Genomic DNA, 25,100 nt, shown 5'->3' with positions numbered 1-25,100 from the left:
TCTACCTCGACCCTAACTCCTGCACAAGCTAAGGGAAAAATTGTTGATGGCAGCATATTGTAACCATGCTCGTGGTGTTGCTCTGTGAGTGGCAATATTTGTTCGTCAGCCCACCACCTTTGGTTCAATCTCAAATACCGGATGAATTACAATTTTCAGTTTACATTCATTGTGACTCCTTCGACTTTTGAGGTTTACCTGATGTTTTACTCTAGTGCCAACAGCAGGTCAGAAACATGTGAAGTGAGGTTATTCTACAGCCTCGCCGCATGACTATACACTTTCAGTGTTGTTTAATTCTTCTCAGAAAAACATTTCCTCTCTTTATAAGCTATTCTGTTTGGTACCACTCTCTGCTATAAAGCTGTACATCCGGGAATATCTGCCATGATGAAGGTGAGATTGTCAAGCAAGATATGATGCTTTGAGTTTGTAAATTACCTTTTAATAACTAATTTCTTTATTTGTACTGCTAGAACTGACTACTCCACAGCATCCACGTGATAAAACATATTGCATTTCCTCTTGTTAATTGATGCACTTCTACAGTTGTTCAATAGTTGTAAATAGCAGACTTTAGCAGGGTCCACACAAAAAGAAATGGGCTAATAGATTTGATTTCTGAAGTTTACTCTTGCTTGTTTTCCATTTAAAGTGGCATAAAGGGGGAATAAAAATACTCTACTGCTTAGTTGTTAGCACAAGTTGTATGCTGCTGACAAAAAGTTAGATCAATATTTATTTTAAGTACTTTCCCTCGATTCATTCTCCTGAATCGGTCAACTCCCTCAGTTAAACCAGCTTAGCATGTCTGTTTCCTATCATCCTATTTAATCCACACATTGTCTGTATCTTTGTTAGAACAGCTCCAGTGAGAGATTTGACTTTTTAATACGGATTCCAAACCTGCAAAAACAACAATGGCTAAAAAAGGCTGAATGTAAAAATCTAAACAGTATATTTTACTCTGTTATAAAATAATTTTTAAAATGCTCACTCTTGACCTGAAGAGTATTACCAAACTTGTTGCTATGCATGGTGTTTTCAAAAAGCCCCCCATGCTCAAATTTCCGTCACTGACTCCTCTTCACAGCTGAAAGGCAGCAGTGAAGAGGAAGGTCTCTGGCCTAAAGCTGACATTGTACACACACATTCTGTCTAAGGCATTATTTAGAGGCTGTTTGGAAAGGTACTAACTTCAGCATTCTTGTTTGAGGCTTTAAAGTTCAGAAAGTAATTTGCCTAGAACAATCTCCCCAATGGAGTTACAGAGGGACCTTACATATTGAATTTTCCAGTAGAAGATACAGTAAATGCTGAAGCAACACGCACCAAGGGACTTCTGGATTTTTACATCTTGATGAGTCTTAGCTCTTTAGCCCCTGGATTTAGCTGAAAGTTGTTCATGTTCATTAATATTAATTGGACAACTGTAGACCAAAGGAATAGCACATGCAATGTTTTAGATGTGGTGGTGTTGAACTTGAGTAACTGCTGTTTAGTAGAGACTTCAGACTGTTTTAAACGCATGTATAAATACATCAACAATATTTGGATTTTTTAAAATGTTAATTACAATGTTTCCAGCTCTACTTTAATAACTACGTTTAATGCAGGATATTTTGAGTCATTTGTCTTTTGTTCAAGACCTCCATGTTTCTGTCTGATCAAACATTTTCATATATTTATGGTAAGAACAGGAACTTGGAATAAATCAAAGACTTGCATAGCTAAAAAGATATTCAGTGTAGAAAGTTTCCATCTAAACTTTGCTCAAATCTATGTGACTGCAATGACCTCAAAATTCAAAAATAAACTGTCTGAGTATTGTGAAGAGCTCTCATCGAACGACAAGACTGTCAGTATGGGGGACAGCAGCAGAGCTGAAGATCCTACTGCTCTGTAGCATTTCTTTCCCCGTTCACCAGGCCTATCAATCTTCTCTTGCTAAAGTTTTGACTCTGAAAAAGGCCTGTCTGATACGAGCGATCAATCAAGCTAATGACGCCTTGAATTGTAGTTCAAGAAGGGATGTCAAAGTCCAAAATCTAGAGACTGGAGTTGAGATTTATAGTGAAATACCCAACAAAATCTGCAAAAAGTATATTTTAGTATCTGCATTTTATGCCACTGTACACACATACAATGACACATACACAAAGATGTTTTTGAAGCATAATGAGAACACGGGAGGGCTGGAACTTGATGGACTGGCAAACACTGAATCATTTATTGGAAGTCACGGCCAGAGAATTGACAAAGACATTTGCTGCAGCCACGAGGTGACACGGCAGTTGCCCAACCAATTCTCAAGGTCTCTCACCCCGGTCCCACGTATTTAGCTGGATTTGAGAGAATAATCAACATTCTGCATAACAAGATACAATAGGCAAAGCACTATAACGCCTCTATCAGCTGACGCCAACAGGCAGGAGTAGTGAGCCAAAACACTGAGAGCACAGCACCTATTTCCCCCACAGCAATGATGCTTAATGTAGCGGGGTGGAGTGTTTGAATATTATTTACATTTTTTTTTAAATGGGGATAGAGGAACGGCAGGAAATAGCCCTTAAAAGACAATGCAAGTAACCAGGGCACATCAAACAACAGATCTGAAGAGATATAAAAGTAAATTATGATAATTAATGTTATAAATTGTGTGTATAAGAACCAATTCTCCATTTCTATCTCGTGTTATATTGAAAACCTTTCCTATTATTTTTTCTTGTGACTCCAGGAAGGATTTCTCATCCTGTGTTGTGTCTCCACAGGACAGAGAGTGGTCTATATTCAAGTTATCTCAAGGAGTTTAGTACAGTTTCAAGGAGAGAGAAAAAATATGCATTCAAATGTTATCTTTCATTTGCCTGCATCTTCACACTCTGGACTTATTGACCGGTAATGTGGGAGCTTTCCTGCTGTGTTTTTCAGTTTTACGCCATCAGGACACATTTTACTTTCACAGGAAAGCATAGCAAAGACTGTAATCCTGTACCACCTGTTTAGATCATGCTATCCCTGAAGTTAAAGGACAAAGTGTGAGAAATGCACAGAATGCGGGGAAGGTGCTACAGTACAGAGTGTGTGTGTGTGTGTGTGTATGCTGTGTGTTTGTACACATGCTCTGTTGCTGTGTGTAGATATATGATGAGTGTGTGAGTGGGCAGTTAGCATGTCTCCCCCCTTTTAGAGACTGAAAACAAAAATGAACAAGTTTCAACACCCCACGTTAGACAAGAGTCCTGTAGTGCAATTATACGTCTGATTGCAACCACCACGGTCACGCTGATGAACCGCAGAGCCACAGTCTCTGTAATCTCTGACACACACACAGACACACTCCTGTAGGCATGCAAAACAGAACGATATCAATACTTATTTATAATACACACTACAGAAATTTCAGGGACTGTGTTTGTGAATGTATTTTGGGTATTGCTGTGTGTGTGTGTGTGTGTGTGTGTGAGAGTGTGTGTGTGTGTGTGTGTGTGTGTGTGTGTGTGTGTGTGTGTGTGTGTGTGTGTGTGTGTGTGTGTGTGTGTGTGTGTGTGTGTGTGTGTGTGTGTGTGTGTGTGTGTGTGTGTGTGTGTGTGTGTGTGTGTGTGTGTGTGTGTGTGTGTGTGTGTGTGTGTGTGTGTGTGTGTGTGTGTGTGTGTGTGTGTGTGTGTGTGTGTGTGTGTGTGTGTGTGTGTGTGTGTGTGTGTGTGTGTGTGTGTGTGTGTGTGTGTGTGTGTGTGTGTGTGTGTGTGTGTGTAGCTGGTTGGAATTTGCTCTACTCCACCTTGTTATGCATGTTATAACATGTAATGCATTGTTATGTTATGTGAGACTATTTGGAGGGGGCGATGTGGATGCTCCTAAGATATGCCCTTATATCACAGCATTGGCCTAATGAAAGCCAGGAAGTCATTATGGGACTAAAGCCCCCCCTTCGTTTCTCATTTTCTTCTCCAATCTAACTGCAATCAAGTAAATCTCAGGTGGCGTTGGACGGGTGGGCGCCTGTAAATATGGTTCCCCTTCTAATTAAGTCTTCAGGTTCCCTGACTTTATTGTGCTGCTTGGACTGTGCAGTGCCAGGAGTAATAATTAAAGCCAATCCCTCTTATGGATGTGTTTTATTCCCTGATTTAATTACATTTAATAATAGGAGGAAAGATGCAGGAAGAAATCTGGATCTGCCGTGCTGTTTATTTTCTTTTAGCTCACAGCTCCGGTGATATTGCGTAGTGCTTTAGGTAGCATACAAGCGGATGTGATAATGATGAATTCAAAGATATTTCCAAAAGATAAAACATGACGCAGGCACTTATTCAGAACTGGGGACCCTAAATATCACCATGAGGGTAGGAGACAATTAGCTGCCGGTTTTTAGAAGATGGTGCTGGCTTTGCAGGTAAGGGACTTTCAGTGGCCTTTCCCCATCAATTATTTGTATTCCCTTTGTGAAAAATGCACAACAATTACAACAAACAAGTAAACAATACCTGTAGAAGGACAGATAAGCCATAACAGGGGACTATGTTTGAACAGGGTGCATAAAAGGGGCAGAGAGGCTTGCAGGGACTCAGGGAGTGTGGGTTTGTGTTTGAAGGAGCCTGGCGGCTTTGAATTTCTTCTTTGCTTCTGCCCTCCCTCAACAAACAGGACCACACAGTGAACATTGAATGAAGTATCAAACCCTTTAGGGTGTAGACCATTGCGGGTCATCTTTTTGATGCCACTCCAACTCTCAGTTATTTATAAGTAATAAGAACAGCGAAACAAGAGAGTCAAGAATGAGAAAAAAGACAGAGGCAATACAAGTGTGACCCTTGCACTCCCCTTGTCAGTCAAAAATCGGCAGCAAGCGCTTTGAGGAAGTCGCCTGTCAAATTCTGTTAATTATCCTCCACATTTCTACTTCTCTTTCCCTTCTTTGCAGGCAGTAGGCCAGACCTGGAGAAAAAAACATGCTTCGAAATACAATACGGAACTTGCAGTCTATCGATATTAAAGTCACACTTAAATGGAAAAGCCTTTTAGCCAATTCCCTGAAATTCCACACCACAATACACACATAATATACTCTATTTAAAGCTCCATTAAGCTTTACTTTATGTTAACACTGAATTAAAAGATTCCCTGTAATTTAAATGGGATTTGTATTGGTGAATCCACACAAGTTCTTCATCTGTTGACTGTGATTGAATACATCCTCCTGATAGAAGTGGAAAAGCCACCTACCAGCACCTCTGAAGCTCAAACAGATTATATCTTTATTTAATCAAAACCAAATAAATTAAGAGATTATGGCTGCGTTTTATTTGGATTTTGCCATTGTAATTGTCTGCACCACCTAAAATGTATCATTAATAATGTTGTTCTTTACTTGTTGTTTCCTACCCAAGGTTTGCCACTTTAAAAATACTTTTGGCTAATGAGCAGGAAATTAGCAATCAGAAATTTGTGATAAGCTTTTAGTGTTTGCGGCCCCACGTAACAGGTAGGCTTTAATGGCTCTAAGCGCTAAAACAACTAGGACATTAACACAATCAAACAAAGGCATGTGTAAATATGCCCTCTATACACTGAGAGGCTAATTAGTAAATGAGTGGCAGCTGTGAAGGCAAGAGGCTGATAACAAGTGCAACCAAGGATCCACAAGAGGACCGAGAACATCCAATACACAGACGCACCAGCACTATCCAGATGTGTCTTGGGCACACTGCGGACCATTTTACTTTTTAAAGGAGGTTTGGGACACCCTCTGCATTCTGTGTTGGATTTTAAGCTTTCTGTATTAGTGAAAACTTAACACAGAAAGCAAGGAAATGTGTGTTTGGTAGATTATTTCTTTGATGTAACAATGCTTCTTGGCAATAAATCTTATACCTTCAAATGGTGCCTCATTTGTGAGGGACGTGCATTTGTGGGAGGAGCAGCAGAGCTGAGTATGTGGAACAAATCTCCTCTGCCAAAGCCAAACAGCAGCCAAGCTCCGGTCTCGTTCGGACGCCAGGAGGCCTGCCTTGACTGCCCTTCACTGTCAGGCCCACTTGCACTGGATCCTCAACATGTCCAGATTCTGCTTATGGCACTTGGAACGTAGGGTCCCAGTGTGGAGAAGACGGGGAGAATGCTTTGCTGATTGCTGCACCAATAGAGTAGGAGTGGAGAGGAGGGAATGGCCTGCAGTCCTGACCTCAACCCCATTTAAAACTTGTGGGATCAGCTTGGGCGTGCTGTCCGTGCCAGAGTGACCAACACAACCACGTTGAACGCTTGGGACAAATGCTGGTTGAAGAATGGGATGCCATCTCACAGCAGTGTGACCAGGCTGGTGACCATGCATGAGGAGGAGAGGCTGTTATGGCTGTGTATGGTTCTTCCACACGCTACTCAGGCTGCATGTTAAATTCATAAATTGTTCATAAAGAAATTATTGCCAATATGTCTTGTTTTATCAGGCTTCAATCATCCAATCTACCGAACAACACCAAAAGAGTCAACAGCAAAAAAAGCTGTTTGGCAGAGGAGATTTGTCATATTTTTCATGGGCGCAACCCACATACTCAGCTCTGCTGCTCCTCCCACAAATGCATGTTCCTCACAAATGTGGCACCATTTGAAAGGTAAGAAAACGGGCTTCCAACAGTATAAGAGTTATTGCCAAGAAGCATTGTTCAACAAAGAAGTAAACTATCAAACACAAATGTCCTTACTTTTTGTGTTAAGTTTAGTTAACTGATACCAGCTGCTTCGATTTGAATGTTATGAAACGAAAAATGCTTTTCCTGTTAAATGGGATATATCATGGTCATGTTCAGGTTCATACTTATATTTTAGGTTTCTTTCGAGTTTTAATGTTTTAATTTTTCCGTTTAGTCAGTTTCTTAAAGCCCCCCTCACGTAATCCAAACTGCTCTGATTGGCTTGCAAAAAATAAATTGCAAATTAATGGGTAATGGCAAGTTGATCAGTACAGTTCAAATTAGAGTTCAGTACTTCAAAATATCACAATACTTCACAATAGGTAGACACATTTAGGCTAAATGTATTCTGTACAAATAGGTAAAACAGAAGACACTATAATAAAGTGTTGTGCTTTTGCCCATGAACTGAATAGAAATGAGGAAGTATTTTAAATATTGCTCTCTGAATCAGCCAAAACTTAATCAACATCCATGTTGCAGTGCAAGGACAGTGTTCTGAATTACAGAAAAAGATTTTAAAAAATAATGGGATCAGGTCATCTGATGGATGACCTTCCTTTAAAGTGAAAAATGACTTTTACTTGTTCCATGCATGCATGACCTACAAATATAAAGTATAAAAAGCAAAACCTACGGGAACAAAGACACAGAGAGGGAGAAGGGGAAGAATACAGCGTGTATTTTTTTAGCCAGTGGTCTCTTTCTCGTCATTATGTCGCCCAGGGGGACTGGAAGGATGTGTGACAGACTGAAGGAGTATAGCTGTTTCCCCCAGTGATGTGAAAGAAAGACCCAGCATGAAATACATCATGTAAGACGTTGATGCATATATGTAAGTCACAGCAGCCTGAAAAACTCAATGTGCTTTTACTTCTCTTTCTGTGAGCACATCCACTGCATATTTATAAATGTGTAAGTGTATGCTTGAACATGTGTGTTTGCATGTTTGTATATGCTGCAGTTACTCGTGTGAATATGAGAAACCACTTGACACCACAGCTCACTTTACCAGCGGAAACCATCACATTGTCATGTGAAGTCTGCATAGGGACCAACATCGGGCCGAACCCAGCACGATCTGATGGCGTATTAATGCACAGGGACCGGGATCGTACCCGACACATTCAGATTGTGCTTTTAGCTTTTTGCCCCATTACGGGCAATATAAGCCGAAGGGTGCAGGGCCCATTTCCAAAGAGTCGGTCTGTAATGAGAGATCAGAGGCGAGGTTTTATCATAGGCAATAAAACATGAGAACCGCATGTCTGTTAATAAGACCCCAAGAGGTTTGCAGAGGGGGGTGAAAGACGTGGGCTCCAAGGATCAAAGACATGTCTGCCTGGAGAGGAGAGGAGAGGAGAGGAGAGGAGAGGAGAGGAGAGGAGAGGAGAGGAGAGGAGACAAGAGGTTTTCAAAGTCCCTTTATTGAACTATTGCGTGAAATAAGAACAGATCAATCACTCTCGCCTCATCACTTGAGCGGAGTGAACACAAAAAGCATAAAATAAAAACATTCCTGAAAACAAACAGTCAACCACAGCAATCACAAATGAACAATTAGCTCTCCATCCCCCCCACAGAAAGGTCTGCACAATGTCCATCATATGATGATAGATGTATTCCACCCTCAGTCTGGCTTTCACCCATCTTCTCACAATGGATTTCATTCACATCTGATATTAAAATAGATGCTATAAAGAGAAGATTTCTTTTCACTGACTCAAAGCCATATGTTGCATGTGTTTTGAACAGACTATTCATTTTGATTTGCTAATCTATTCTATAAGTCTATTTACAGTCTTCTGTATGTTACGGTGCAACTCGGTATAACACCACCCTTGACATATCAAATATTACATGGACATAAAAAATACAATGCCACTAAAGTAAGTGGAAGCCCTGCATAAAGTCATTTTTCCATCTCTCTACTGGGAGGTCAGGAATTAAAACATGAGTGTGGAGCAGCTGCACTTGATGTGACAGGAGCCTTTCCAATTTATTTTGATTGGCCTTGCTTTACGCAGGCTTCTGTATAGATTTCCCATGGGCAACTTTGCATTCTCGCTAAGACTAGGAAATTCAAAATGTGCAATGCCTACAAGCAGAAACTACAAATGATTTTCCGGGAGGATATGTCAATTAGGTTTCAGCCACTGTGTGTTTTTGAGGGCTGACGCCGATATCTTAAGGCTTTCTTCAACATCTGAAGCTTGCTTTAAAGTGGAGGGCAATTATCCTGGTGCAAATTTAATTGAAGATCTTACAAGAATCTCCAGCTGAAGCTTATTCAGACTCAGACTGTTTTTGTAATTGAGGTAAACCATTGTGGTGTATGATCCTGGTCTGCAGCCTCTCCGCCACCCAGCTTTATGTTGAGCATTACATCTGGTGTTCTTGCTGGATATAAAACAACGGAAAAAACTGTTAATGTACGTGTTTTCTCTTGAAAACCAAATAGATATAGATTAACATTAGATATCAGATGAGAGATCTCACATTAAGAGTGTTCACTTCCTAAAATAGTCTGCAGATATCAATCTTTTAAGAGGACACTTGACCATGAAGATCCAGGCTGGATGTGTAATTACACAACCACCTTGAGGATAACGTAAATCCATATCACGTTCTGCCCTTTTCATTGAAATGGACCTCAGAGGGTTCATTTATACAGCAGTTGGGCTTGACTAAATGCATCTGGTTGCCTTTGGATGCTCTTAATGTTTGATTTACATTCATTTCAATCTATTTTAACAAGCATTTTTGTTGTGATTATATCCTCATCTAAGTAGATACATTCTAGAAGGAGGACCCTTTACATATACTGTAGGATGATCTATAAATTAAAACATTTCAATGGGACACACATCCATCCTTTAAAGCAAAGTTGACAGTGTTTGTATCCATCATGGGAGGGTCAAGATGTCATGAATGGCCCCTGCTAGTCTCTTTAGAGATAACACTCCTTTATTTCTATGCTATTCTGCAGTTGCCTCCAGTCGGTGGGAAATCAAAATTGAGCTGCCTCCTCTGCCCACGTCGAGCTGGAAGCCCAACTTTGTGTTGCTCTCACTCCCTATGTGTCCTTAATGAATCAGGATTGATAGCACGCCAGCGGAAGCACACTCACCTCATCAGCGACCAGCCAGGGGAGGGACGCTCTCCAATAAATAGTGCAGTAAACACACAATTAAGGGCCCACATATCAACGCTCCGTTATTACATCCTACCAATTAAGCATCAGGGGCAACCTCCTCATTTGTATCGCTTGACGCATGCAATCAGTAATTTAGTGATGATATGCTGAGTGTCATCCGCAGACTCAATAACAAGTGAGAGGGTGAATGTGGGAGGTGGTGATGGTGTAGCGACATGTGTGCAGTAAAATTGTAAGGTGAAGAGTTTAGGTTGTTGCTATGATGTGCCAGTCTTTTGGCCTTTTTAATAAAGACAAAATGTTGGAGTTATGCGGAAAAAATGTTTTGTGCTAACTATCTTAAGCCTCTCTATTTCTAAAGAGCCATAAGCCAACAATACATTTAACTGATGCACTGCTATATAGGCCAACAAAAGCAAACAGAGCCAGCATGCTAAGCTGCTTTAATATTGATAATGTTTCCAGCTCCGGGCCTTTTTTCATCAAGCCAAACTCAAGAGCCCTTGGGCTGAAAAATGAATGAAAGGTGCGCCGGAGCGAGTGAGCGTGCATTTATGATCTCTCTCATGTCTCGAACAAAGGGATGTGCATATTCCCTAAAAGCAATCCCCCACAACCACCTGAAGCTCCCGTCGATGGAGGTGGACATGCCCAGCCCCAGCTGCTGTCAGCGGTGGCTCGCAGCCGACTTCTAAATATTTGTGTTTGACTGCCATCTAGTGTGATAGATCTGCAAGTGGATGGCTGGTGCGCAGGCCTGTAAGCAAAAATGCATTGTGTTTTAGGAAGGCATTGGAGGCTTCTTCGGGCACACAATGGGTTTTATGAACACATATTATTATTATTTAATGACTTTTTATTTGACAATAGCCTAGTTTTACTACAGTAGCAGGGAAACAGGTGGACGCTCATCCCCTAGTTTGTCATACCACAATGTACTTAAGAGAGAAACTTTAATGTAAGCATGAATATCTTCAGAAAAAACTACTTTACTAACTGGTGTTTTCATAGGCTTATGGTTTTTCCTCACTTGAGCTGTCTGATACTTGATCTTGATCCATTTGCGGCCATTACATATTCACACATTTTTTTAAACCCCCTTACAAAGTACTGAAATCATCCAGGAATTACTTGAAAAACATCCAGATAAAAGTAAGTTAATGATCTAGCCACTGGTATTTCCTGATCCCATTAAGCACCTATGAGATGAACTACATTGCAGCACCTCCTCCACCTCAAGCAGTTTCAGTGATAAATGCATAATCAGCTTTTACACTGTTGCACTACCATTCCCCAAGAAAGTAAAGTTTCTTTTAACTAACACTGCCAGCATTTAATAGACTAAGATGTAAAAGTTTTTGAAAAAAGTCAAGAGGCTTTTATTATTCTCTGGGGTTTTGAATTATTCTTCCATAGTGATGAGAGGCATAAATATGACTCATGAAAAATAATACCACTTTCTACAGACCCCTACAGCATGCAAAGACGCCCTGTACATTTCTATAATGCTTCCACTCCCTGTGTTGGCTCCATTCATCATGTACAGTAGCTGTGGTATTGCCGTCAGATTTTTATTCTAAAAGCATGATTTAGTAGCCTTTATGGATAAGGCAGATAAGAAAAGGCACCATTGTTTTTATGTTAAAGTAAAGTATAACATTTGGAGATTTCTTTGCAATGTTGTCACAGCTTGGTGTTAATTGTGTTCATTAGTCTTCATGATTCTTTATGTTTTGCTATAATTGTTTAACATCCCTGTAAAAATGTGTATTATTCATTATTTAATATAATATACTTTGGTATCTTTCCCATAGGTCATGTTCACATGCTTACCATTTTCAAATATTACATTTCAAATAACAAAAACATTATTAAAAACAAGCATCTTCATCTGGCTTTTATTAATTATCGAATGAGTAAGACCTACATTAGTGGTCATCTGTTTCTCTTGTGGGGGTATGAGTTAAAATCTCCTTTTTGCAAAGAATAGGGGGCATGTTCACAATATCCCTGCCTGAAAAATACTACCATAATAAACATTATTCAATAGACTCACCCTGTCATCATCCATCCACTTTGTTGCAGACAGGGCTCACGGGAATACAACCAACCACGGCGACTGATTCGCATCTGGTAAGCATGATTAATCTGACAAGAATGGGAAAAAAAACACAAGTGAAAACAGAGAAATATGTAATATATAAGATGCCCTCCTAAGGTTTTTTGTGCCTATGATGTTTGGATTTGAAACCTTAAAGCGACCTACTAGGTTCGGATTTTATGGCTCTAATTTATTGTATTCAACATTAATTAAAATTTAAGAAAGTTGAAGTAATCAAAATGTCATAGTGGCTCTTAATCAATTTGTGAACCCTGCCAGTTTCTACCCTCATTTATATTTCGGTGATGATGCTGGAACATGGTTATATATCACTGCAGTCAAAAGCAACTTATTCTGCATTAACAGTCTGACCTGATAAAAATAATTCAAACGAAAGTTTTAGTTTAGGAGACTTGACAAGCAGAGAGACATATTTCACTTCGACATGCTTCTAATGTAAACGGATTGTGAGTTTTCTTTTTGCCAACTATCCCACAAAACGTTGGATGATTCTTAGTGTTTCAGCCATTAAAAAGCACACAGAACAACTTCTTTCTGCTCGAGGCAGGTTTTACGATCCATATATTGTATGGATTCTCATTTGACTCAAGGGTTGAGTTAGCTTTTGGTTTTAATCTTTAAAATAAAATGATTTTAGCACGCTCAAAAGAGCCATACTTATACAATAAAGAAATGATGGTATTCTGTCGTTAATGACATCCAATTAACTTATATTGCCATCAGTGGGGTGTGCTACAACATGGCCAGATGTCCTCTGAAATGTCTAATACTCAAATAGACAGGGACGTTTTATTCCACAGGACTACAAGGAAAGTTCGTTTTAAAAGTCAAACCCCAACAACCTAACTGCAGATGAATTATTATCATTCTACTCTACACAACATCCATTACAGTACACCACATTTATTATTTAGCGCCATATTAAATATTGATCAAGTAAATACTACTTTGCTCTAATTTGGATTTGCCTATTAAATTGTGTTTAATCTTTTTTGATGTAACGCTTTGAACTTTTCTTTTTAACACACAATCACATCCAACAGATTTGGTTTTGGATCCAATCCAGATTTACATTCTTTTTTCCCTCCAGTTGCAAAGACTATAGGGCATTCATAGATAAGGTTGCAGATATTAGATATCTTCTCTGTTGTCAACAAATATGAGTAGGCCAAGTCCTACTAAACAGTGTCTGTGTAGCAACCTTATAGCTCTATTGATGTCTAAAGATAACATTGGGCCACACCACGGTGTTCATTACAATAAACATTTGCACTATGGAGTAGTTTATTTTCAATCAATTTCATCATCACCATCCTAGAATTTTAAGGTAGCCCTCAACACAATTTATATACAGATGAAAATAGTCTCAGTCAAATGTACTATTGTCAGCTGTTCCATTAGCTGAGACTACAGAGCCCAGCTGTAACTTGGAGTTATGGTGTTGATGTAAAGCACGTTCAGCTGGGGATTTTTTGTTTACTTTTATTGTGCTTATCCTTCCAACTGTCTGCTACTCTCTGTATAATGAAGGCAGAATGTGGCCAAAGATATGGAAATACTTCGGTTTTTTTTACCTGACATGATTTTAAAATGGTTTGTTTAAAATATGTAAATTAGAGCCGAGAGCAAAGGGTCAAACAAGCAGCCTTTCAATAATTAACCTACTTCTTAAACTTAGTCCACAGTCTGTATTTTGAAAAGCAGTTCATCCATGACCTTTCTGTCCCTCTGTTTTGTGACATCTAACTGTATATTCAACAATAAAATACAAATTCATTTATTCATACATTTTAAGGGATTTAAGTAACCCAGGTCATTGGGTTGCGTGACTGCAAATGAGACACTTGCCGCTGTAATAATCATCCTAAATCCTTTGTATAGTAGACACACCCCACAGTCATGTTTCTCTATCGTTGTCTTTTGTTTAGCTTCGCTTTTTCATCCAACATTTTTGTTCACCCACTCCCACTCTGTTATCCCTCTCACAACATTTCTGCCAAAGGAATCTGGCATGACTGCTAATTTGTGATTCGACCTGGAACAAAAGAATATCAAAGAGTCGTTGAAGCCAGGATGTCAGCACTACAGGGAAACCATTTTGACAGTGAAAAGACTATGTGGGGATATTTTATTGGCAGGAAAATAAATATTTGCAAAGGAATAAATAAGGTTAAGAAATGAGTAATATACAATCAAAGAAAGTGTTTCAAATTGAAGAGCATGTAATTGATATTCAACAAAGAGTAATGTTCAATGTGTGTGTGTGATTGTGAAAGAGCAGCAGCAGAAGATGTATCTGCCCCTGATAACAAATGACTTTTACTGAAACCCTTTCAAGCTGACCAATAGCGCTGCAAAGCTATGATATGTAACACACAATGCATAATATAAAACACACACATGTAAGCATCAGCTGACTGGAGCAGTTCTGCTATGAGATTAGATCTCCCTCTCATTTATGAAAAAGTGCTGTCCCCTCCCATGGGCCAGACGGTAAACAAAAATCACAAACTGGTACACTGCCACACAACAAACAGATAAGACTTCTGGGAGACCAAACAAGCATCTAGAAATTATTCATGCACTCTGGTTTAGATCATGTTTGTTCTCTTGTAATCAGTCATTGTTGAAGTGATTAATAATCAGGGACTGATGCAGGAGAGAATAGTGTTATTTGGAGAGAAGATTCAAGGTGGAGGTTTGAGCTGTCCGGACTACATGGTGTTGTTGTTGTCGTTTGTGTGCACTTAGTGAAACTGAATTGGCAATATGGTAGTGAATGAATAACATTTCCAGACAACATCTAGCATAACATATAGACACCTTAAAATTAAACGATTTCAATTCAAACAGTAAATTAAGTGGGCACAACAATGTGACATCTGTTCAATTATAAGTGGAGAAATTGGGATTCATCTCTGTGGGGACTGGGAATTGTGGTGTTCTTCCTTACCAGTTAATGTGGATGTATTTCATCCGGAAGTCAGTCCTGCGCTTCGTAAATCGACCACGGGACGTCGCCATTGTTCTCTTTTCTTCTTTCTTCGAACTCAGTTTGCCATCTGCTGAGCTGTCACGTGACACATCTGTCAGGGTTACAGCATGGCGGACATGCATGTGGAGCCTCAAAACAAATTGCGCCGACTGTCCAGCTAACCCCGCCGCGAGAAACATCCTTACCGCGCGTAAAGACGGGCCGTCGGTACCCGAACAGACCTCAGGATGGACGAGGCGAACAAACTCCAGTTCCCGTCTCTGCCCGCTACCAATGAGGACCTTCTGGTGAGGCAGCCTTGTTTGTCCGGCTAATCCGAGCTAACTACACTCCTGCAGTATTGTCTTGGAAGCTCAAATACGTGCAGGAAATTCTGCACGATTTGGGACATTACGCATAAGTGTTATTCAGTTTCACATTCTCGTGTATTTCGTTGCCATTGTCTATTGCTGCATAGCGTTACTGTTCACTGCTCCAGCACTGAGTAGCATAGTCTCCAAACATTAGCCACGTATGTCCACAAAGTAGACCGGTTCGCATTCCTCACCCAGCCTGCGGCTGAAATCCTTCCAGCTAATGTCACATCCTCAGAGAAACTTCCCTCAGGTGCTAAACTTGTTTTTATTTCCCCATTTTGCAGGACTGGGCTTATCCAATGAGGAGAGAAATGCAGGTATGTAGTGACTATTTTTTGAGCAGGGAAGAATCCTACTTGGCAGTGGTTCACAATGCACCAAATCTCTGGATTCCCATATTTTGATGCAGTTGTTCTTAAAAGTACCTTTAGTGTTACAATCGTTTCCATCAATTATCCAGTTCCATTACAGGCTAATGTGTAATAGAGTTTGTTATAATTTGCTATTTAAGGGTGTGGCCATATTTTAATGCAGATGTTTTTTGACATAATTCAAGTTTTTGTTTTCGTATGTAGAGCACAACAATGAAGCCCAGTATTTAATGCCAATGAGGTTATTTTACACATGCTTTGAAATCATTTACAATGTTGGGACTCAATCTTTAAAATATTCCAATGATGTTTTAGTTGATATCAAGATGTTGCCCAGTGTTATTTCTGAGATCAACGTTGTTCACAGGTTAGAGAAGCCTGATATTTAAAGGTTTGAATAGTAGATGCATTCAGGCTGTCAGAACTTTTATCCAGGTACAATTTGTTTGTGGACATGTTATAATGCTCCTACAAGTAAATAAGAGATGTTTGTTTCTCACCTGTGTGTGTATACACGTAGCCTAGGTTGGGTAGTTCTTACTGACAGTTTTGTTGTTGATGTCTTGCTCTAACTTTACTTTCAGGAGATTGTACCAGGACTGTTTTTAGGTCCCTACTCTGCTGCAATGAAAAGCAAGGTAATTTTTACAGAATTTAAAGAGGCAATACACAGCTTTTAACTTTTTCTTTCCCTGCCATTCAAATGGTATCATTGGTGTCACACTTTCTTTATTGGGTGGCTGATTATGTATCATGAATTACTAAATGTATTTTCCCCTACCAGACTGTTTTCTTTTGACTGGTCGAGTTTCCAAAGTGTTATCAAAAGCACAGCAGCATCGCAGTACAAATTGCTGCGTCATGTTTAGCAAGTCTATCCAAACACAGATGGTGTCATTATTCTATAAGCATTGCATTGTGCAATCAATATTTACTTTGTAATGTTATTTTCTCATACTGATTTTCTTCTTTCTTTGTGTCTAGCTGCCAATCCTTGAGAGACAGGGCATAACGCACGTTGTATGTGTTCGCCAAGACATTGAAGCCAATTTTATCAAACCTAATTTCCCTCATACATTTAGGTGGGTAAGAATTCCCATCATCTGTGCACTCTGCTAAATGATAACTGCATTTTTCTGTTATTTGAAGTGATTTCTGGCTAACCGATCTTTTTGCCTCTTTGCAGATACCTTGTGTTAGATATTGCGGACAATCCAGTGGAAAATATAATACGATGTTTCCCTTCAGTGAGTTACAAAGTGGGCTTTTTACTTCCTACTTTGCAAGTGTTTGACTGACTAAAAGCAATGACCTTTACAAGGTGCCTGATATACTGTCGTTCATTTCTCTCCTAACAGACTAAAGAATTTATTGACGGCTGCTTAGCAACAGGAGGTAAGGATTAACACAGTCTCCATTTTTCCTACTTCAAGCGTCAAGTAGAAAACAACTATTTTATCATCAATCTTGTGTCTCTTTCTTTTAGGAAAGGTACTGGTTCATGGTAACGCAGGGATATCAAGAAGGTGAGTTGGTTGAACACATTCACATGCATTGTACATCATTACGCAATTTCCCTTACATATTACTGGGTATTGTATTTATAATATTCTTTAAAACAAATAACAGCTGTGGATATAAAATGGTGTCTCCTTTTTTCATTCCTTCAGTGCTGCCTTAGTGATTGCCTACCTTATGGAAACATTTGGGATGAAATACAGGTCATTTTATTTTCTCACATCTTTCTTTCACATTGTCTTTCTATTGCACTCCATTTGGATAAATTGTTGAGTTTGATAAAGGTATAAAGGATTTAGTTGCACATTTCATATAATGTTTGTATGGGTCAACACTATATGCCATGCATTTTGTATAAAACTATTTAAAAACGTTGTAATAGTGTGCATAAAACATACTATTTTTAGGGTATACAATGTAACATGTAGAAGCATAAGTATATTCATATTTGTTGATGATGATAACACAAAACTGAATGTTCAGTATTTGTTTCTGTTTTAACAGTTTGCAGTACATCTCGTGCTGTGGTTGTAATTTTCTAACATTTACTCTGCAGGGATGCATTCAGCCACGTCCAGGAGAGAAGGTTCTGCATCAACCCCAATGTGGGCTTTGTGCATCAGCTACAGGTAAGGCTTTGATTTCTCAAATTCTGGTCAATCATTATGAGAGTCCAATAAATAAGTGAACATTTGTATTCTTTATTATATTATTATAACTAAATGCACTGTTAGTCTACTTAATAAACATTCTCTGCAATCTTGTGTTGCTAGTTTCATAGAGTTAAGTGCAGTTCAGAGTGCTTGAAAAGATTGCAGAATGACGAGCAAAAAACAGACAAGACAATTAAAAACAACTGAGACAAAAACAATTAAACGTTTTGAGACCAGTGCACAAGAAACATGAGATTGTAAAAAAAAAATGAAATTATCAAACAGTTATAGAATTCAAACAGCTTGAAAAAACATCAGATTAATAAAATAACAAAAACATTGAATAATACAATATTGGTGTTTTAAACATGGATAAATCAGCTGTCGGCTCCTCAGGGAAATATTTCCTGCGAATCAAGGTATACAAACTAAAAGTCCTCAGTCCTCTATTTTAGAACAACCAACAGATTTGTGCCGGAGGACAAACAGAACAATTATTTTAAATTCACTGCAGGAACCGACAGGCCAATGTAATGACAGGCTTAATGTTCTCCTCTCTTTCTGGTCCTGGACAGCACTCGGGTTGCAGAGTTGGTTTCACTGCAGTTACTCCTGTCAAAGACATTTCACCATTTTAGTGGAAGATTTATCCCAATGTTCACTCAAGAGCACAACAGGAAGTCATGCCCACCTGTGGCCTGCAGACTCTCAAACTCCCTCAGAACTTTATCCAGTCTGAGCCAATAGACTGGCACTGGGACTTACTTAACAATCAGCAGCTTAAACCCTCTTAAACTGTTCAATACGGATAATACTCTCTGTTGGCTGTCAGTCTAATTCTTCAACTGTAAAACCCTAGTGATAGTTATTTGAATTCCAAATTAGGTTGGCTCTCATTTGCTAGAAAAACAGAAATCCATTGTTGATATTTCATACCATAATGTGTTCATCTTTTCTCAATGCCATGAATTTTCTGTTAGCATTACATTAAATAAACTAACATTCAAACACACGTCCTCAAGAACTGGCTTACTTTTCATTCATGTTGTAGTAACATAGAGCAACTAAATGTATTTTTTTGTTTTATAGGAATATGAAGCGATCTACTTAGCCAAATTGACCATTAAGATGATGTCCCCGATGCAGTTAGGAAGGTCCTTCTCCTTACAAGCTGGGATGACAGGTTTGTACAAAATGTACCGCTAAGCCACACCTGCCTCCTCCATTTCTCTTTGATTCGCTGCCAAACTTTTTGAAAAGCATATAAAACAGGTTTGATGCTTTCCAGGACTGGAGTAGCATTATCTGTTTGTTCAGCGCATTGTTGAGACTGACTAACAAGATGGCTCACTTAATTTATCACCTTCGTTTCGTTACTGACGATGGTTTAGAAGTGGGTTGCACTCCTAAGACGGTAGCTCCTAATGGTTATAGTTTTTCTTTGAATCGACAATGAGGCTGGCTCTCATTTGCTAGAAAACCAGCAAATCCATTGTGGGTCTCATGTATGTCTCATGATTTGTTATTGTAATTAAATTATTTTTGGTTTACACATTTCTGTTTCAGGAAGCCGTAAACGCAGCCTGGAGGAAGATGAGGACTTTGGAGCAATGCAGGTCACAGCAGCGCAGAATGGATGAGCTTTGCTGATACTAAGCCGTGTGGCGCAGTGCACTCAATTTTTTTTCTTCCAAATTTTTAATGGGATTAAAAATGTGTAAATATTTGAACTTTTTCTAAGGGGAAGGGACTGGGGTGGGGGGGGGGGGCGCTCATGTCTGAGACATGCAGCACTGATGAGGAACGGGACGATTTGATAACTCCTTTTTTTTCTCAAGCTGTATGCACTGATGGGAGATTTTTTGCAGTTTTATAGTATTTAAAGCATTTTGCATTTGCAGCGGGACAGTATTGCAATAATGCACTTTCGATACTTGAATTTGTGTAGAAGATAAGGGGGCCGCTGGCCAAATGGAAAGTAGCCAGGACGCTGCCCGGTGGAGGACATGAGAAGAGGAAAAGCTAATGCCTTTATTTTGGGAGTAATAGGATTAAGGACTAATATCAGGCTTAATGTGGTATTGTAATGAATGGAAGAATAACAACTCACTGCTTAATAAAAAGAGTCTGACTGAGTACTGTGTTTTTCTTTCCTATAATACAAATCTTTCCAGTTTTGTTTCTACTATTATTTTTGGAGAAATTCTACGGTCAAATAAGCGTAACTTTTTTTTTTAACAAAACCTTTCTGCAAATCTTGCTCTGTATTTCAGTTGCTAACTTACAAAACGGTCACTTAATAGTTTATTGTCCTAAATATTGTGTGATGCCTCTAAAGACTTACATTTAAGAATTCATTTTGAACAACTTTGCGCAGACCACATACAGCGCCAGAAAAAATTAACAGTTTCTCTGGTTTTACTATTTATTGGTAGGTGTTTGTAAATGAATATATTTTTATTTTATTCTAAACTACTTACAACATTTCTGTATTGGAATTGATAAGATACTGGAAAGGAACCTGTCATACATTTAGAAATTGAGATTTAAGAAACATTTGGAGTGGAGCTGTAGCTTTGGAGTTTTGTCTTTTTTTTTCTCGTTATTTCCCCCTAAATTCATTGCCTGGCAAAGAATCGGAGGATGAAACCCTCTTTATTAGTCACATACATGCACACAGCAGAGCACACACAGTGAAATTGGTCCTCTGCATTTAACCCATCCTAGTTCTAGGAGCAGTGGGCAGCTATTGTGCAGCGCCCGGGGAGCAATGGGGAGGGGGGATTGGAGGTGTCCGGTGCCTTGCTCAAGGGCACCACAGCAGGGCCTAGGAGGTGAACTGGGACCTCTCCAAGTAACAGTCCACTTTCCATGTTTTTTCAAGTCTGTTCGGGGACTTGAACCGGCGACCCTACGATTCCCAGTCCAAGCCCCTACTGACTGAGCCACTGCTGGACAAAGACAGGCTCATCCTCCTGATGTATCTTCATGCTTCACGGATCCATTTGATTCATAGATTGAAAATACTTTGCCACAACTATTATAAGTACACATGAATATCAAACAAATGTGTTTAGCTGAAAACTTCAATCAGCATGGCTATACAGATTTCACAAGTAGAAATATCAGAAAACAAACACAGTAGATCATAGAATATTTTATGTGATTATTTCATATTTGGAAAATAAATTACATTAAATATGTTCCCCTGTTCTCCAGAATAACAACATAATTATAAAACTTAAATAATAGTCCATTTGTTCAACTCTTCTATATCTATTCTCATCACAAAACGTTCCTGTCACACCTGGGATCGATATTCACGTGTCGACCGGATACAAAACTTTAAGAACTTTAGTTAATCCCTCACCAAATATAAACCTTCTTTGTTGACTAGAAATATTATACATTATATAACAGTCTTGACTTGATATGAATGCTTCATGTCTTGTAGTGTTCAAACCTTCATTAGTTATCCAGCAACAGTATTGTCAAGCATACAGAGCATTTATATATTATAAAAACTACAATAAACCCAAAATACTAACTAATTAAATAAGAAATCCTGTCTTTGCTGACTTGCCCTTGATGATCAATGCAACACCTTGAAACCCAGTTTGAATAATTTTAAGTATTTTTTGTTCTGAAGTGAAGTTGAACTTGATAATTATTCATTTGGTTCTGAAATATAACTTCATTTAACCTAGAATTCCTTAGCAATTGTATTGACTGGCAATTGGATAACAGTCATAAATATAATCGTTATTTTCACAATGAGAAGACATTTACAGTAACCAACATTCGCTTCATCAGATGATGGAGGAAGATGATGACAGAGCTCCACCCTGGTGAGGTAGCTATGGTTACCAAAGTGGTGGTGGATGCCTTTGTACCGTACGGCTTTAACAACCGTTTATGTTTTCTGAGTTCATGATCACAACCACTTACTCATCCTTTGCCAAGTTCCCCAATTCTTAAGACATTTTGTTTTGATGTTTCAGCGGGTAAATAAAAGGTGTGGTCCATGCCCTCCAAAAACGGAGGTTTAAAGCTGCTGCTGTCGTCAGTCGGAAAATCGACACTGCATGTAAGTCTCTTGCGATGCGGTGTATCCGAACTTTTGGTAGAAAGCCACGTTGGTGGGTGAACATTCAAGTGTGATTTTGTAGCAATCCAGTTTTTTGCTGAGAAGAGTAAGAGCAGAAACCAACCTACAGGGACAGAGAGAGAAAGAGTAAGATGAAAATAAATCCTCATTCAAAAAAATATCTAAATAAGTTGTGTGTCTTTTAATTTGTGTGACTAATAGAAAGTTCTTTATACTCACAGTTTACCCAGCTGCTTCCCTCTGCACACGTCACTGACTACGACTTCCTCCACCCGGCCTCTCTACAAATAAAACGGAATAGAAGATATCCATTAAAAACTTTATGGTTATTTTGCCAATTTAATTGCCATAGTTTAAGCAAAACAAAAACTAATTGGATTTTTTTTATGGTGGGGGACAATGGTCATACTAGTCACCATTCTGATAACCATTTCCTTAATGATTAATTTCTTGAGGGGAAATTCTAAATATCTTTAGGGGTTGTAAATTACCTTAGCACAGGAGTGGATAAATTTATGTTCAGTGATCAATGTGGCTGTGGCAACGATCTGTCTCAGGTTGGTGTCCTCCACCACAACGACGTAGTAGTCTCCTGACTTCTTCATATGATCAAACTTTTCTGGAAACAAACAGATAATGAATATTTATTTTTAAAAACTTCACCATTCTTTTCTTACACGGATTGTATTTGAAATGTTCTTTTCTAGGGGAAGGATTCTTTCTCTTCTTATATGTGATCTGATGTATGTAAATGTATGTGTTGTTTTGGCAAAGGTTCCCAGTTGGATTTTTTAAAATAACAGTAAATGGATAACGAATCACAATGCTAAGAATGACTTACTCGTGAACTGCTCTGGTGTGACGTCCCCTGTCGTGGTGAGTTGAGATAAAACCTTGAAGAGTCCTTGAACAGAAAATATTAAATTGTTATTACATTATAGAAATGCTTAATTAAAATATTAAATTCCCAAGATAGGACGAAGAGTACAATTCCATATAGGGTGCCAAGGAACATCAAACAAGCGTTTCACATCAAGTGCTGGTCTGTAATAGGTTGTCTATGCAGTTTTTGACTCACCCCTGTTAAAGTCTGCAGTGCAAAGCGGCCTGAGCACCAGGCCTTCCCCCGGGCTGGACGGAGAGATGGGGGGGGAGAAGGGAACAGTGTTGCTACTCCAATCCAGCTCCTGGAGCAGGGAGGGCTCAAAAAGTGGAGTCTCGTTCAGCAGCATTCCACAATCTCTTCTTAGGAAACATACACATAGGCAGTAAGTAACCTGTAAATCCACCAACACACACCCATGAATAATGGCGTATGGAAAGTACAGGAAATATGACACGCAGAATATATCAGCCCAATGACTGCTTTTATAGTATCAGACTGGATATGTCAGGTCTAAGTCACACAGAACTTTGACCTGACAAATACAGTTTCACTTGGTGTAAAAGTTGGCATTACTTTACTGCCATACTCCAGTAGTTGATACCTTCCTCTTACAATGATACATTATAAGCATTCATTTATGATTTTCTTTCCAGGATCTAATCCAGGATATTTAGATGTAATCTGAGAGGGAACAAGAGTCCCACAAACGGTGTCCTCCTCTAAACTACAATACATCATGCATCATTTCTAATGGTAGTTACCATGGCAGCAAAACACAATTACCATGATTTAACACGTCATCTTTAGCAGGTCATCTTTAGCAGGTCATCTTACTTTTAATTCGTTTTATTATTATTTGCATCACCTTCTGAGCCTTTCTTTCTTCTATTAATCTAAATGGTATAGCTGTTTTTTAGATTATTATATCAATGAAGAAAAACACAATTACTCTTGAGGGTTTCCTCCTTTCCTGTGTTTACCAAGAATACTTTACCTTGTCTAATATTTTACTTTACTGCTTATATTAAATACGTGTATCAAATAAAGTTACACTCCTATGTGTACAGTGTAGTGTTTTGTATAGCTAACGTTAGCATCACACAACATGAGTCTAATACCTGTCGTTACTATAGTTAATTAAGTAGGAAGCTAAACAACTGCCTTTATATTCGTTTTAGAGCGTCATTCTGTTCTCGTGTGTCCTGTCAAACAGCCACAAGGGGCCACCTACACTTAAGCAAACTATGTATGTAGCTAAAATTGCAACAGAGCTGAACTTCTTATTAGCGTTACCCATTCATCCATGGCGTTACCCCGAAAGGCTAATCCGCTAGCTGGAAATCTTAACTACTTACCTGAGACAAACACACCCGAAATGGTCCAGTAAAGTATTCCCAGAATGATATAAATTAGTGACAACCATAGACTGTATGGTGAAAACCGGTGTGAGAGGTAAACTGGTGATACTAGTGTGTTGGATAGGTGCGTGGGGGCGTGTACTCTGAGGACCCATTGTTGACGAACCAGGAAATTGAAGGTGTGATCGCTTCGCCTAATGTTCACATCTTCTTCTGTTTATTCACGCATGGTTCACATTCATTTTTTTATTTCCTTTTATATGTTCCTCGATAGAAACACTTTGATCCGCATTCAGTTGCATGTGTGACGCAGTGGTTGAGATGTCGATATTAGGACGCTTACAGTGAGGACCGCACAATGACAGAATAGGTGGCTATGGGAATGCCTGTTCAGAACTTTGCGAACTTCAAAAACTCGTTTAAAACGTTTTCCTTTTGTCAGACTCATTACTGTACATCGTTCTTACTGTGGTGCCAAGTAGGTTGGATACCTCTATATATTCAGACAGACTATAAGTGAAGCACAGGTTGTGTGGTCGGGTAAGGTTCGGGTAGTGATAAGCACACGTGGCAGATCTGTTGGCTGCTTGTGTTGGTAAGGGGTGTGGTCCGATGACGTACATGGATCAGTTAAAGTACTCATCCCTCACCTCATTGATCGTGAGTTTTTTCCCTATAGAACACGTATTTAAAATGTGTTTATGGAAAGCAGATATTGTTCTTTATGTATGCAAACACCAAATGAGATGTTTTTATTCTAAATCTTCTCATCGTATATGGCATGTTTTTTTATTCATAAATGCAAATGGTCTTAAAGGTTGACCAACGTTCATTAGTTAAAGCATAACAGCTGTACTTTAAAACAATAAATTAATGATAATTCA

At 39.0% G+C, this 25,100-nt stretch overlaps 2 protein-coding genes and 1 long non-coding RNA gene across 8 annotated transcripts; 1 reads left to right on the top strand and 2 right to left on the bottom strand.

The window, feature by feature from the left end:
* Positions 1–10,363: 10,363 nt before the first annotated feature.
* LOC134863883 (uncharacterized) lies at positions 10,364–15,541 on the bottom strand. Its single transcript, XR_010165727.1, has 3 exons — positions 14,925–15,541; positions 11,906–11,997; positions 10,364–10,606 (listed from the first exon to the last, which is right to left on the bottom strand). It is a non-coding gene; the product is annotated as an uncharacterized LOC134863883 (long non-coding RNA).
* styx (serine/threonine/tyrosine interacting protein) lies at positions 15,007–19,999 on the top strand. Of its 4 annotated transcripts, none has more exons than XM_063882636.1 (11): positions 15,007–15,253; positions 15,607–15,639; positions 16,278–16,331; positions 16,678–16,775; positions 16,880–16,952; positions 17,052–17,088; positions 17,180–17,219; positions 17,364–17,414; positions 17,768–17,840; positions 18,954–19,047; positions 19,431–19,999. In XM_063882636.1, the coding sequence occupies exons 1-11, from the start codon at positions 15,194–15,196 to the stop codon at positions 19,502–19,504; spliced, it is 687 nt and encodes a 228-aa protein (XP_063738706.1). In that variant the 5' UTR covers positions 15,007–15,193; the 3' UTR covers positions 19,505–19,999. The 4 variants fall into 4 exon arrangements, with proteins under 4 accessions (XP_063738706.1, XP_063738709.1, XP_063738708.1 ...); XM_063882637.1 differs by having other exon boundaries at positions 15,008–15,253; positions 16,880–16,940; XM_063882639.1 differs by lacking the exon at positions 17,364–17,414 and having other exon boundaries at positions 16,880–16,940.
* A 1,006-nt stretch (positions 20,000–21,005) lies between these two features.
* gnpnat1 (glucosamine-phosphate N-acetyltransferase 1) lies at positions 21,006–24,377 on the bottom strand. 3 transcript variants are annotated; one of them, XM_063882643.1, is made up of 6 exons: positions 24,214–24,377; positions 23,051–23,217; positions 22,814–22,876; positions 22,464–22,591; positions 22,192–22,253; positions 21,006–22,075 (listed from the first exon to the last, which is right to left on the bottom strand). In XM_063882643.1, exons 1-6 carry the CDS (start codon positions 24,369–24,371, stop codon positions 21,928–21,930), a joined length of 726 nt encoding a protein of 241 aa, XP_063738713.1. In that variant the 5' UTR covers positions 24,372–24,377; the 3' UTR covers positions 21,006–21,927. The 3 variants fall into 3 exon arrangements, with proteins under 3 accessions (XP_063738713.1, XP_063738715.1, XP_063738714.1); XM_063882645.1 differs by having other exon boundaries at positions 23,051–23,249; positions 24,214–24,353; XM_063882644.1 differs by having other exon boundaries at positions 23,051–23,214; positions 24,214–24,343.
* Positions 24,378–25,100: the final 723 nt, after the last annotated feature.

Source organism: Eleginops maclovinus, chromosome 4 (genome assembly GCF_036324505.1).
Source record: "Eleginops maclovinus isolate JMC-PN-2008 ecotype Puerto Natales chromosome 4, JC_Emac_rtc_rv5, whole genome shotgun sequence".
NCBI classification, from domain to species: domain Eukaryota; kingdom Metazoa; phylum Chordata; class Actinopteri; order Perciformes; family Eleginopidae; genus Eleginops; species Eleginops maclovinus.
Note: the sequence above shows the minus strand (reverse complement) of the source record. Positions and strands in the feature narration are given on the sequence as shown.

Coding starts and splice junctions, on each gene's coding strand:
- styx (XM_063882636.1), top strand. CDS start 15,194: ATGGACGAGGCGAACAAACTCCAGTTCCCGTCTCTGCCCGCTACCAAT. Junction 15,254..15,606: donor CTACCAATGAGGACCTTCTG/GTGAGGCAGCCT, acceptor CCCATTTTGCAG/GACTGGGCTTATCCAATGAG. Junction 17,089..17,179: donor CGGCTGCTTAGCAACAGGAG/GTAAGGATTAAC, acceptor TCTTTCTTTTAG/GAAAGGTACTGGTTCATGGT.
- gnpnat1 (XM_063882643.1), bottom strand. CDS start 24,371: ATGGGTCCTCAGAGTACACGCCCCCACGCACCTATCCAACACACTAGT. Junction 23,218..24,213: donor TTCGGGTGTGTTTGTCTCAG/GTAAGTAGTTAA, acceptor ATGTTTCCTAAG/AAGAGATTGTGGAATGCTGC. Junction 22,877..23,050: donor CACTGCAGACTTTAACAGGG/GTGAGTCAAAAA, acceptor TTTCTGTTCAAG/GACTCTTCAAGGTTTTATCT.